This window comes from Cryptotermes secundus, unplaced genomic scaffold (assembly GCF_002891405.2).
Source record: "Cryptotermes secundus unplaced genomic scaffold, Csec_1.0 scaffold508, whole genome shotgun sequence".
Classification (NCBI taxonomy): Eukaryota; Metazoa; Arthropoda; class Insecta; order Blattodea; family Kalotermitidae; genus Cryptotermes; species Cryptotermes secundus.
Genome location: NW_019733326.1, coordinates 940,168 through 954,597, shown reverse-complemented (window position 1 = coordinate 954,597; position 14,430 = coordinate 940,168). Strand labels below are relative to the sequence as shown.

Sequence of the window (14,430 nt, the reverse complement as noted above, 5' to 3'; positions counted from 1 at the left end):
AAGGAATGAAGTGGATGACGAATTTATTGCGTCAGACTCGAGTGCAGTCACGCCTCCGCCCTCGACCTTGAAAAGACCACCAGTGAAAGAGCCAGTAAATCGTCTAGAGGGTGGCTTGAAAATTCACAAAATGGTCCATGTTCCTCCCAGTAACAAGAAGAATGGTGCCCTGAGAAAGTGTCGCGTGAGTGCTAAGCACAAGATTAGAAAAGAAACAAGTATCATGTGTGCAGGCTGTGGTGTGGCTCTCTGCACACTTTCATGTTTCAATTTTTATCACACGAAGAAAAACTAATAAAGAGGTATGGAAAGGCATTTATTGCATAAAATATTGTATTTTAATTAGTTCCTGAAAATTTCGTTTTTAAAAACCAGTTTGTATTGAAGTTGTTTAGGAAAAAGTAACTACATGCATTTTAGCGACATAAGGTTTAAAGGGCCTGCCAGGACAGGGGTGGGATTTAAATACCCTTCACGCCAGTCAAAGAGTTAATTAAGCACCACATCAAAAAGGAGTGAAGGTATGTCTCCACCATTCTAAACTGCAGTACTAGATGGAGGTGAGTGGTCAGCTTCATGCCCCTGCTACTGCTCCTAGTGAAGGTCTAGCATACCCACTGGACAGAAGGCTCGGGAGGGCCCCACAGCCAGCCAGGGTGCTAGGAACCAAAATTCCATTTTTCTGTTGTATACAATGAGCTGAAATTAAACCTAAAGTCTAATTCAGTTTGTCTACAGTTCTCTAAAGTGTTTCATTACATAACAAATAAATATGTAATAAACATTTACTTTATTAGTGTGTTGGCATTGTATGACCACCAGCTGCTCTTGAAAGTTCTGTCTCCACAGACCAGAATAGGAAGTGGCAATATGTCTATAGTCTACTCAGGACAAGGAGCCTTACAGAGGGAGAAATGTGACATAACAGAATCATTTAACAAAAGTCGTCCATTACTAGGCAAAGGCTGGTAAACACACGCCTGCATCAACAAACATGAGGGCTGTCACTAAGCAACAGCCCCTCGTGACATGTCACACAACAATACAGGAGCTGCTGGAGGCTGTTTTTTCTATGTGGTCTGACCCAAGGCTAACAAGACACATTAATTAGTTGCTATTATGAGTGAGCCAGCCATCAGCTAGCAAGAATGTGAGCAGAGAAGTGGAGAATACCCATTATTTGGAGCTGTTACCTAGCAACCTGTAGTGAAGACAAAGAAGCTTTAATGTTTGGAGTAGTGATTTGTATAGTGTGTAGATCCATGCAACTGTTACAGTTACTTGTAGTTATGAGTTAAAAAGAGTTCAATAAATCCAATTACCAATCCAAACCCCATGTCTAGTCACAAACACATGAAAATACTATAAATGGAGCAATAATAATGAGATTTCAGTATATTCTTATTTTATGGTTTGATGGTTTTCTATATGTGACATGGAAAATATAAGTTTAGAGTACAAATGGTAATTCGTACAATTTTATTTTAAGTACAGAGCAAGTCTGTTATTAGTACAGAAAAAGTGCACTTTACAGCAAGTTTGCAATGAGAAGCTCAAAATGGAAGTATCACAAGGGGTTGAGAGAATGTCAGCAAATTGCTATTACACCAAGTGATTGATAATTGTTTATGTTATTGTTTACCATTATTCTCTCTTTTCATAACCCTTATTTGAAAATTTTAATGGTTATAAATATTGCACTAAAACAGTTCAAGCATTAACACATTTTCCACTGGTCCCCTGCATGACCAGGTTAGCCATTCCATTCTCCATAATGGAGATCTGGATTACTAATGCTCTCCTTACCTTCAACATTTCTTATGTGCATTTTTGAATGGCCACTTTAGTGAAGGCTACATATGCTTGGCTTGCATGCTCTGTGGGGTTCTAACACCATACTGGTTGATAGCATATAAGGTATAAAAATCTCTTGCAAATTTATTTTAAAAATTCGAAAGACTTGGTAAAATTGCTGGCTGATGGGGACTGAACTACTCCTAATGCCATGGCAAGGAATGTTTTAATAATGTACAAAATTAATATTTTATAATTATTTCACCCTTTGCATGTCCTAGTAGAATGCAGTAAAATTAAAATGGCCCTGCATCTTATAACATAGCAAAACATGGTAAGATATCATTTAAAAATGGTATACTTGACAAAAAACCGGGCCAAAGTTGAATGGACAAGGGGTCAAAGGGAAAAAAAAAACTTATAAATCAAATTAAACTTAATAATTACTCAAGAGTACTGGGTTTTCATACTTTGCACATCATCTGGTATTCCAAAAACTAGATCTGCTTCCATCCTCAGGTCAGGGGAGAGAAACCTACTCTGTTGGTTCCATTATAAAGAGCTAATATCATTCACTGGTCCAGTTTCTGAAACATTGTGTTCTATAGTTGTTAGAATACCAGATGATGTACAAAGTCCAAAACCCCAGTAATTTTGAGTGTCATACACCATCATCAGAACCCTTTAGACTCTAAACTTAATAATTAGGTTATTATTACAAAGAAGTGATCTTTTGTTCCCTTATCATCATCGTGTGCTGCTGTGTAAAAACACACCACTAGTATCACAACAGATTTCTAATGATTCCACAATAATAATGAGAACAGAGAACAACTTACACAAGTTACCAACATAACATCAGTATATCTTGCAATAGAACAACAGGATATCAGGGCAAGAAGCTACCACACAAAGTGACCAGGGCCAGCACAAGCCTCAGTGCCACTCCAGGTAAAAAGAAATTCCATTGCACCCTGACCTTTCCCTAAACTTCATCGCAATGATTAGGAGTTTCAAAATGTGATAAGAATTGTCACTGGTGCTGGAATTCTTAGAACAGTTTTATTTACACTGCTGCATAACATGTTTAGTTTACTAACAATGCATGGTCACAATGTAAACAAATAATTGGGAAAAATTAACTCCCATTGAACACACACAAATTCTGTAGAATTTGCTGCCCCAGGCAGCTGATTGGTTGGCCCATGATGTAGCACTGGCCCTACAAATGACAACACAGAAAAGGGTGGGCAAAATCAGAATGCAAGTCAAAAAATTAATTTGAGGTATGAAACTTTTTTCCACAGATTCCATACATAGGAGTTAACACTTTTTTTTTGGGTGTGTATTGTTGTCCAGAACTGTACATAAACCATTCCACTTCCTTCCCTTTCCTTTAAGCATTGTGTAACATACACAAATTCCACATATGAATTAATGTGACATTTTACATATCTGCGATGATAATGTTACTTCATTACATTATGTCCACAACATGTGTGCAACACACACTGCACACTGTGACCCTGATAGTTGCTTGGTTTTCTGAGATGCTAGACTTGGACAACCAAGACATGTGTAAGACCCTTTCCACAACCTTTATGACAAACATTAAAACAGTGTCTGAAGACAGAACTGTGTCATGTGATGTTTCTCATATTCTCAAAGCATTTGTAAACACCTGTTACAGTGCTAGACTTCTAATTACAAGAGAATTTTCCCACATTTAATAGTTTATGTTCATAGTGTATTCCACATGACTTGTTACAGGATCATAATCGTAAGAGATACATGTAATGCTGAACTATTCTGTTATTAATTCATAATTCAATAAACGATGCATTAAAAAACTGTAATATTCTGTAAATTAGACACTGTCTAGCTGCCTCATTTCACAAGTAGAGAGTTTATATGTGTAATTAGATAGTTTTATGATTAGCTAAGCTGATAAAATAAATTATGGTCATGAAATGAGGTTAAAAAAACTGAAATCAAACTGAAATATACTTGCAAACAGCTGCATGGTTGCAGACACTCAATTGCTTATGATTACCAGTGCCTGCAGTGTTAATCATAGCCAAGTTGGTCAAAATACGTAATAAACAAGATTAAGTTGCTAGAGGTACCATTTTATTTGTACATTACCACAAGAAGATGGAACCCTATAGAATTATACTGGGTCTAGCTGGAACCAATGATTTTGTTACAGAGCGTCATGAGTAGCACTTCGATCGCAGTAAGGAAAACTGATTGTCTGAATGATACAGTTTCTCAATAAGAAGGCTGTAGTCCACAGAAAGAAATGAAACATCCAACAGTGCCTCCAAGCCCTTGTAAACAAGCAAATATTCCTTTCTTTCTAATCTTAAAAATATATGTTTATTACAATCATATTAACTTAGACTGCATTCATTCCCAACTAAACACCTGAAGTCATGGCTCAATTAAGCTCGATAAACGTAAAGATAATGATTACAGCCTAACAATCCGTAGCCCCCCCCCACACACACACACTACACACACACGCACACGCACATGCACACATTTGAATAGTCATGTTCTTTCCTCATGGTCAGTTTTACATATTTGGAAAGTATTTATTTTCCAATAACTATGTTTCAGTCTTAAGAATACAGTATTTAGTATGATACAAAGCAGAAGTGACATGAAGAAGATTTCCTTACTCTAAAATACATTACACACCTTACTAATAAAGCACATTTAGCTCTTCATCTGATTACATTGGTCTTGGATGTCAAGACTGGAGACTTGATCTTCCCGTCTGTTTTCATGAGATACCGCATTACTTTGGGGATCTGCATTAATTTCATTTTAAGATCATCTGGAAGCACATCCTTCTCACCATACTGCTTTATCTGTCCACCGGGCCTCTCAAGTTCAACTGCACTACTTGTGCAATTGATGGTGACAACGGAGCCATCGTTGTGATGAACCTGCACCTCTCCAGACGGAAGCTATGACAAAGTAATTAACATGATGTATACACTACGATATGGGTTCTCAAATTATGGGGGGGGGGTCACAGTTTGTAAAGCCATTTAGGTTCCTTCTGTCACTGTACAGCCTGACAGAGACCTTGTCCATAACAGTGAGCAGAACTGCACTTTCTGCAGACTGGCAGAGAGCGAAATATGGATAAATTTATGTATTACTTCATGGGGTCATGATCTCACAAAACTGCATTATGGTGATTAAAACTGATGTCACATAAATAATCATCTCACAATCCTTCTGAATCGGATTCATTTGTTTCAACATTGCTGCTGGCCTGCATAAAATATAATGTACACAGTTTGGAATGTCTTCTATTTTATGAAATCTAAACTGTGGTATCCAAGAAAATATATGGGATATGTGTGTGTACATGGGGACTGTTTACTTCTCAGTATTTCTTTAGTACCAGAAGACAAACATCACTGAAACCAGAGCTACGAATATACGGATACCAGTCTCTATGGATGAGGCAAAGTCAGTAAACAGGTCACAAATGGAAGTAAAACAGGTGTAGGTTTTCTATGTGTATCACGAGGTAGCAGCGCAATCCAGCTTCGTGACAGCCTAGGTAGCAGATGCACATGAACATATTCAGAGGATGGATTCAATTGTCAACATGGCGACTGTGCTTGAGGAGTGTGTTGCCGGAGAACAGCATTCTGTTGCACATTTCTTGCAGGCAAAAGGACTCACTGCAGAGGATATTCATAAAAAATGAACCCTGTTTATGGTGGACCCTAGTGACTTCCATCTGTTTGGTCTGCTAAAAAAAAACCATCTTGGTGGCAAATGTTTTGCTGATGACAAACAGGTTGAAATGGAGGTGTGGAAGTGGCTCAGACAACAGTCAAAAAACTTCTGTGCTGTGAGTTTTGACGCAATAGTAAAGTGTTGGAACAAGTGTATCAGTGTTGTTGGAGGATATGTTGGGAAATGAACGTTTTTCCCAGGTTCAAATATCACATGTTTCGCATTTTATATCCACATGACCTATTTACTGACTCTCCCTCATATTACTTGTTTGATACAGCTAGAACATTGCTGCTACCTGCATCAGAGGGGTGGAGAATGTGGTAGTGGGGATAAGGGAGAAGCAAGTTCATCACTACATTCCTGTACAAATCTGTTACAATTACACGGTTTTTAATGTAAACACAGACACTGCAGATGTCTTGTATTAAATAATGCTTTACTTTCTCTTCTTTCCTTACAGTCAGACTGCCCTTCATGGTAGCCATAATCAAAATTAATTATAAGTATAAATTAAGGTAACATATTTATCTGAAAAGCACAGAGGCACATCAGGCTTGTATCAATGAAGGAAGTCGACTGGGAGGATGTCATCCATCTCTATCTAAACTGTGTGAAGGCATACCACCAGAGTGGCCTAATGTAGTTCAAGCTATACCAGGTAACTTACAGTAACCAGAGCAGGTTTTTCATTACAGTACAAGCTTATTCCAACCAAGAAATGGATTTTTATAAGATTCAAGGTATTGAAAGCAGTGATTCAGATTCATATTGCACTGTACAGTCTTGCATTAGGCACAATTATTCTGGAGGAATAAACTCCCTTCATGTTTCCAATTTGCTGAAGATGGAGCATGTTTCTCTGAAATGTTGGTATCCATGTACCAAACTACAAAACAGTGTCATACACCAGGTCACAACATAAAGACATGGCGAAAAATTCCCTATGATAAAATTAATTATGTTAAACACTGTAAGCTACGAAAAACTTGCAAATTATATAGAAAGTTCAGGGAAGAATTAATGATGCTTCCAGCCATATACTCAAGCCAGCAGAATTTATAAACATGGTAGAAGGTTCATTTGGCTTATCACAGGGACCAGTGCCAGGCACTTGCAAATGTGGTAATGAACATTCAGATTTCACAAAAGGCTGGCAATTTTTTTGAGTATTGTTATATATTAGCGTCCTGTTACACTGATTCATGTCCATGGTTTATGCTAACCGTCTTACAGTGTATACACTTTTTCACCTTATTCTTCACTTCCACACTACATGTTTCAGCACTAATGTGCCATCCTCAGGTGTCTTTATGCACGTTAAACTATTGTACTGCATGCCATGATGTCTTCATTCTAAAATGACTAAAATCTGTATTCGTCATATATGTCGATGAATTCTAAATAATAAAACTTTTCAGAATTCATCCTATGTCGCACTCAAACACGCGAATTACGCCAATCCTCTTTTATGTGAGCATTCTTCCTACATACAAGTTTATATTTGATCTCCATACAAAGTTAACATGCCTAGCTGTAGTGCCTCATTACTTCACCCAAATACAAATCTAAATATGTGATGACAGGGAATTACTACTCATTTTGGCCCAATCGATAGAGCTAGTCTCTAACTCTGGAGACTAGAGACTAGCTCTATCGATTGGACCAAACTGAGTAGGTTTTACCTGAAGACGAAGACAGAATCCAGTCTTCAAAACGCTGTATTTTGGATAAAAACAAGGCGATGGACAATATTCAGAAATATAATATTTGTACTAATGTACCATCATCACAAACTTTTGAACTTAAGATAATGGAACACGGATATTTTGCATACTTACCTGCACAGCCATGCCTACTCCTGGCACAAAAGCTTTAATTGTTTTCAGCGACTGAAGGTGAGAAGATGACGGGGAAGCACCTCTACTGGAAGGAGTTATGTTCTGTCCATGCTGTACTGCACTTCCACAGTGCTTGGTGGGAATGGTGCTCACTACTGACACATCACATGAGGACATCTGAAATGAGAAATCACACAAGTATTATTCAGACAAATGTGAACTTATGAAATATAATCAATTTCATAAGTTCTGAGCTTTCCACAGAAGAGCCTGTTCATGCTGAGGTCTTCTGGGTTGTGGCAGTGTATAGTCTTGTGTGACATCATCACTGTAACTTATAATAACCTACATTTTGCTGAGCACCATAGATCAACATAGCGTTCTTGCTCTGCCTGTATTTTTATGGGTGCAAGTCTTATAAACAGATATCATCCAAACTAACTTTCTGAATGCATTCAAACTTGCCAGGCATATGCTTCCAACTACTGTGAACATCATGAACCACTAGATGGACCTCTTGCTGTGTTTGCCACCTGTAAGGGAATTTAGAAACTACTGTATCTAGCAGCAGGAATATCTTACACCACACGTCACCTGACCTTGGTCATCTGAGGGAGAGCAAAAATGCATCTCAAAACCATTATCACGTAAAGCAAGATTTAGTGTGCGTGTACTATACAAATTTCTAGTTGATTTCCATTTATTTTCACAAATGAGCATTAGAATATTAATTCAGCAGAGGGGTTTATGCCAGACTTTATTTACTCAGCAGTGAAAGGGTTAAACAGCTAAAATATATAAACAAAAGGAAACATGCTGTTTCCATCATCAGAGTAGGGTGAGGTTGTGGTTACGTTATACAGGTTAGTTACACAGAAGGGGTCACTCAGATCTGTGGGACACAGGAGAGGTAGACAGAACTCAGTACAGACCAATCAGACCTGTAAACAGGACATTCCAGAAAAAAGACCCCATTATTAATTGCCACAGGATAACATCAGAAGCTAGAGAGACTGACAGAGAGAGAGAAGGCACTTTTTGTATTTAGGGGTGCTGTAAATGAGTAAATGTGTCAAAAGTTTGAGACCAACACAATCCTTTCTCATGTTATGAATATGAGAAAATAAAAACAGCTTGTCAATCTAAACTCCATCTTTTCAGTTATCTGTAATTATTCTTGAGATGGTGGTGACATTCAATTTCTGGTTAACTCTCAGAGTGGCTCAGTAACACACTTCAGCAATATCAAAAGCAGAGGTACATCTCTGTGGCAGTGAAATATTATTTTTTTTATTTACATGTTGATTTTTCCTGAAATAATTCCAGCCTGAGAGGATTTTCAGTTTATTTAAAAATTGAGGTTCAATGGGCTACCTCTCGCCAGGGCATAAAATCAGTAACTACAGTATATAAGATTTGAGGCTTTCACGGCGGTGACTATGAAGAAAGCAGTCTTGTCTGCTTTACCGTTTCTCACGGTGTTGTCGCTTGCAGATTTCTTATACTTTTTCTTCTACCCTGAAGATGGGGGCGATACGTTCCTCCGAAGCGTCGGTTAACACCACATATACACGGTGCCAAATCCCAGAAGACTGCTTTCTTCAACTACAGTATACTTCCAATTATCCATGTGTGGGTTATCTGATATATCACTTACCCATGAGCCTTTTATGTGCACCTGCAACCCGCTGCAGAGCACATGTTAGGTTTACTCAACCTGTCTGTATGAAACAACTACAGAACCATCAAATGGATTTTCATGTTGGAGAATCTTATGAAGAGTTTGTTCTAAAGGGTTCTGACGATGGTGTACAACACACAGATATACTGGGTTATTGAACTTTGTCCATTGTCCGGTATTCTAGAAACCAAAACACGCAACGTTTCAGACACTGAAACTGAATCTGTTTCCATCCTCAGGTGAGGGTAGGGAAAAGAGCTAATCTCAGTCACTGGACCACTGGACACCTACTCAGTTGGACCCATCAGAAAGAACTAATCTCAATCATTGGTCCAGTTAATGGGGGCCAACAGAGTAGGTGTCTCCCCCTCTCACCTGAGGGCAGAAATAGATCCAGTTTCCAAAAATGTCGTGTTTTCTATTTTCTAGAATACTGGACGATGGAGAAAGTCCAAAAACCCAGTAATTCTGTGTCTTATGAAGAGATGTCATGCAATTTCAATTTTCATTTTGACCAGACAATTTTGTTTACTTTATATGAAGACCTATGCATGTTCCTGTACATATCTGCGTGTAATCTGTAAAAAACTTATCAGAGAGAAAAATGCTTCCAATGAACGATACAGAGAAAAATGAAACACATATTTCATGTTACACATACTATTCCTATAGATTTTGACAGTTTGAAAGATAACTGAACACAATGGATGATATGTGTATAGTTCCAAATTTCTACATCCAACAGTCACCATGGTCTCCTGACCACCCCTTAAACTTGTGTTATCTGATTTTTCAATTATTCATGAATCTTTTCCCCTTCACTGGCAGTATGCTGTACTACCAACATAATGTTTAATATCCCAGTAATATATTGTGAAATGATGCCTGAAAGCTGGAACAGTGCTTTGCTAGGCAATGGCTCAGCAAACACATTCCCGCGGAAGCGAATGCACAAAATAATAGAACAGCAGTATTTTCTGTGGGATCTGCCCTGAGGCTATATAAAGAAGATCTCAAGCAGCCAAGAGATAAAATTGAGTCTCCAGTGTTGGCAGTTGGCAGAATAATTAAGGAGAAATGGCAGGAAAGTAAGTAGGCTGTGCAAAGAAGACTTCATAGTGTGCTGCAGTGACAGTGAGACTGTGATAAATCCACTGCCAGGTTATGACTAGGAAGACTGAGAAGACTTAGCGTGTACTAACAATTTGTAAAGTGTGTTGATCAGCAACTGCGCTGTATTACTTGTAGTTATGAGTTGAGTGTACAAGGTGTCTATAAATCCAATTCATCCAATTAATAACCCATCAACAGTCATGTATCACCCCTCCCCCAAAATTCATGACAGTAATATGTTTACTACAATAAATTCACTCCCAGAATTTTATGTTCAGATCTCATAAGTAAGGAGCTCATGGATGAGATATTTCTTGAAAGAAAGCGTTTCTAAATCCATTACAATTGATAAAATTTCAAAGCAATCCTCCAAGAACAGAGTTCAGTCTACTGTGTCAAATATGAATAAAAAATAGTAAATAGCAAGAGTTAAATACAGATATAATTAAAAGACCAAACTGCAAAACATAATAAAAAGAAAGAAAAAAAGACATAATGTGATAATTATGAAGAAGCCTTACCACTGGAATATGTGACATTTGTTTTTCAGCTTTGATGCTGGCCACGTTCTCCTTTCCTCCAAATACAGAAGGTCGCTTTCCCACTATTATAGGAAAGTAGTTTGCTCCTTTGACTGCCACCTTGTTAGATATCTGTGTCAAATGACACTCCAGCAGCTTGCAATGGTGGTAGCACTGTAATTTACAATAAATAATTGTATGAAGCTATGTTACAGTTTCTAACTTAGAGGCCAAGTGGCATATAGGAACCAAATGGAACAAATGTCTGGTGAATGCCTTCAAGGTACAATATGGTGATCACTTGGCCAGCACAGAGGTTTGATTCCTCAAGCACACATCTGATTAATCTGTGTTCAATACATTTAATACCCATAAAAGTTAAATGTGAATAACCCCACTTTTGAAAGGTGGCAAAAAAAAACATGAAAAATGTCCTGTATGAATGTGAGGCTCTAGGTTAACTTCAGATCTCATCATTAAATGTTCCATAAAGTAAAGCAACACATTTCATATGAAGTGGGGGGTTGTTATGGGGCTATCTAAAAAGGGAGATACACAACAGACTGAAGATGGTTACAGTATAAGGGCCAGTATGGCCCACCCCTTAACAATCAATCATTCAATATGGATTAAATGGAATATGTGAACATTGCTGCATAATCTGCCATTAACAACTAAAGAGATGATGTGGAAGGTAGACTCATTCCCATGCAACTTATCCAGAAGCTCCGTTTTTCCTGCTAATGGCACAGTCTTCTAACTTATCTTCACTGTACTACCACTTTGCAATGTTTTAAGTTCTGGTGACATACTACAGCCTAAAGGTACAGTCATTGAAAAAAAGCAGCAAACCAATCAGCACACTTAATCAAAAACAACTGCACAAACTTAATGCAATGATGGCATAACTTAGAAGGATGATGTGGGAATGTGGGAAGCATTAGGTGACAATAAGGAAGTGAGTGTTGGCATGTACAGTACTACAGCACGTCTCAAAGACCATGTATATTCAGATCTTCTTCATCTGACAAATAATTACTTGTGGGCAAATATGTGTTCAGTAAACATGTGCTAAACAAGGGTTTGCTTTATTTGTTATGCAGGCTGAAGTAATGACTTGCTTTCATGATTACTGTGTGAAAACCATGCTGAATGCTGATCACAGCAGTTAACTTCTAGTTCTCATGATTAAACATGTAAAATAACTAAGGCAGACCCTAGAGGGGCAAAAAGTAAACATAAAATATTCAGATATTCATATAAGCTTGTATCCTTTTCATTTAAGTACATTATGTGAGAGAAATTTCCAGAGTTTCCAGTATAGCCATATCATATCAGTCTGTATGGTGACTGGCTAAGGGCTGGACAGCCAAGGGGTTGAAGCACCAGTAAGGGCAAGATTTTCTTCATCTCCACATCATCCAGACAGGTTCTGGGGCCCAACCAGCCTCCTGTCCAATGGGTATTGGGGGATATTTTGCTGGGGGGTAAAGCTGACCATTCACCTCCAACTAGTGCTGAGGTAAAAAATAAGTGGATCTATACAGCTACTCTCCAATATGTCTTCATAACATGGTGGTTAATTAGTTAAGCACAAGGACAACTTCACCTTTACCTCTACCTTCTAACCACAGAAGTGCAGGTTCAATCCCAGCATAGCCAATGCAGGATTTGTGCTAGACAAAGTGGCACTGGTTCAGGCTTTCTCCTTGCCAATTACTATTCTACCAGTGCTCAATACTGATTTGTCTTATGGGAAGGTACAATAGGCCCATCTGAAACTGCAATACTGAGGGAATTAGTGTCACCCCACTCCAACTAAATGTGTATGCAAGTGAACTCCACTTACATGTGGCATTAGAATCAGCTATAAAAAAATGTAAAGTTATCCTTGTAACCAGCCGTGAAGGCCCACAGGGTTGTGAGAAGTTGACGCTCCCACATATTCTAGATAATCAGTTCACAGATGGCGGTAAGGTTGCCAGTCTTATGTGCCGGCCACCCTTTAACCACCCAGGAAGATTCCTGGTGCTCGTTTCTGTTTAGAGGCAGAGTCAACCCAAAGGCCATAGTGCAGCTGGAAGGATTAGGTAAATTGAAAAAAATCACCTCATCAGGACTCAAACCCGCGACCTTCCAGCTTGTAGCATATTGCCTCACTCAACCAACTACACTACCACACACCCCCATATTGGCTGTACACAGTAGATAGGGTACATGACGCTTGCAATTCCTCACACAGCAACAGATTATAAACCACAATTCTATCTTCCGTGATATAATGCCATGTAGTCTGTTGAAAGTTACCTGATGTTCAGGAGGAACATGACACCTCCATCTTCAGGCTCAAAGAATAAGCCAAGTGAGAAAGCCATAGCTCACCACTCAACCACATCCTTGGCCCAATAAATCCAATCCACATTCTCCCACCTTATCTCTTTGAAGATCCATTTTGATAACGTTCTTCCATCTACATCTAGGCCTTCAAACAAGTCTCTTCAATTGAAATTTAACTAACTCCATTAAGCAGGGTTCTTTAGAAGCTGATAGTTTCTAAGCTACACAAGAAATTCCCTAGTATCTTATTTGTCCTAAAGGTTCCGCCTTCTTTCATGGCTTACCCTTTGATCCTGCATATGGAAACGACATGTTCCTCTGAAACATCAGTTGACTTCTAACAGACTACACAGCGTTATATCCCAGAAGCAAGAACTCTTCATAACCACAGCTGTGAGAACATAAAATCCTATATAAGTTTTGAGGTTTTCATGGCGATGACTATGAAGAAAGTCGTCTTCTGGGTTTAGACGCCGTGTATTCTTCGTTTTGGCCAAAACGAAGAATACATGGCGCCTAAACCCAGAAGACGACTTTCTTCATAAAATCCTATAGATTACAAAACAGCCTATAAATGATATATCAAATAGTGTTTATTATTAAATAATTATGAACAGGCAACAGCATGAACCAGTGAGGTTACAGTTGCCAAATTTAGCATAGTAAATTGGTCTGTATGTTATTTTATCATACTGTCAGTGCTTAGACCAGTGTCAAGTGGTGGGATGAATATGAATTGTGAACTGGAAGAAAACAATTGGAGCCTACTGCACCAGTAATTGTTTTAAGGGGCTGAGGAAAACCTTGAAACACCTCGGTCAGGACAGCCAGTGTCCTTACCAAGATTCAAATTGAATACAAGTATAGAGAACTACCATTAGACCAACCTGTTCTTACTACAGTCAGAGTTTAGAATTAAATAACAGGCAATAAGTAGACAATAATTTAACACTTTGCAGACCGGACACATGATATCATGCTTTTCGCTTTTAAACATGGTGGACCGGTCGCATGATATCAGGATTTTAGGACACGTTAGGTTGTAACACACTATACCTTGCTCGGCACCATGCAACTGCAATGAATACTGCGTAATAAATCTTCGGAATGTATGCTAGGTATTCAGTAACTTGACCTGGCTGGCTAGGATCCCTACTCCAAAAGAAAATAAACTTTGCTCCTTCCAGCTCTTTATGTACCAGGCAGGAAGTTAGGAGAGGGGAATATGTTTCAAGGACAAAAGTGGCTGAAGGCAAAACGATCTCTCTGACTTGTTTTCCGATGAGCTATCTGACGTGCCTTGTGGAGGAGTAGTGATTAGTGACTCAGACAGTGGAAGTGACAGGGGCCAACAAAGAATTGTGGCCACAGATAATAA

At 38.6% G+C, this 14,430-nt stretch overlaps 1 protein-coding gene across 2 annotated transcripts in view; it reads right to left on the bottom strand.

The window, feature by feature from the left end:
• Positions 1-1,465: 1,465 nt before the first annotated feature.
• LOC111868005 (serine/threonine-protein kinase PLK4) overlaps positions 1,466-14,430 on the bottom strand; it is a 54,934-nt gene continuing 41,969 nt past the window's right edge. For both annotated transcript variants that reach the window (XM_023858326.2, XM_023858327.2), the window contains exons 13-15: positions 10,716-10,889; positions 7,401-7,577; positions 1,466-4,769 (exon numbers count right to left, since the gene is read on the bottom strand). In XM_023858326.2, the coding sequence (XP_023714094.1) occupies positions 4,524-4,769; positions 7,401-7,577; positions 10,716-10,889 (597 nt within the window). In that variant the 3' untranslated portion in view covers positions 1,466-4,523. The remainder of the gene's footprint in view (positions 4,770-7,400; positions 7,578-10,715; positions 10,890-14,430) is intronic.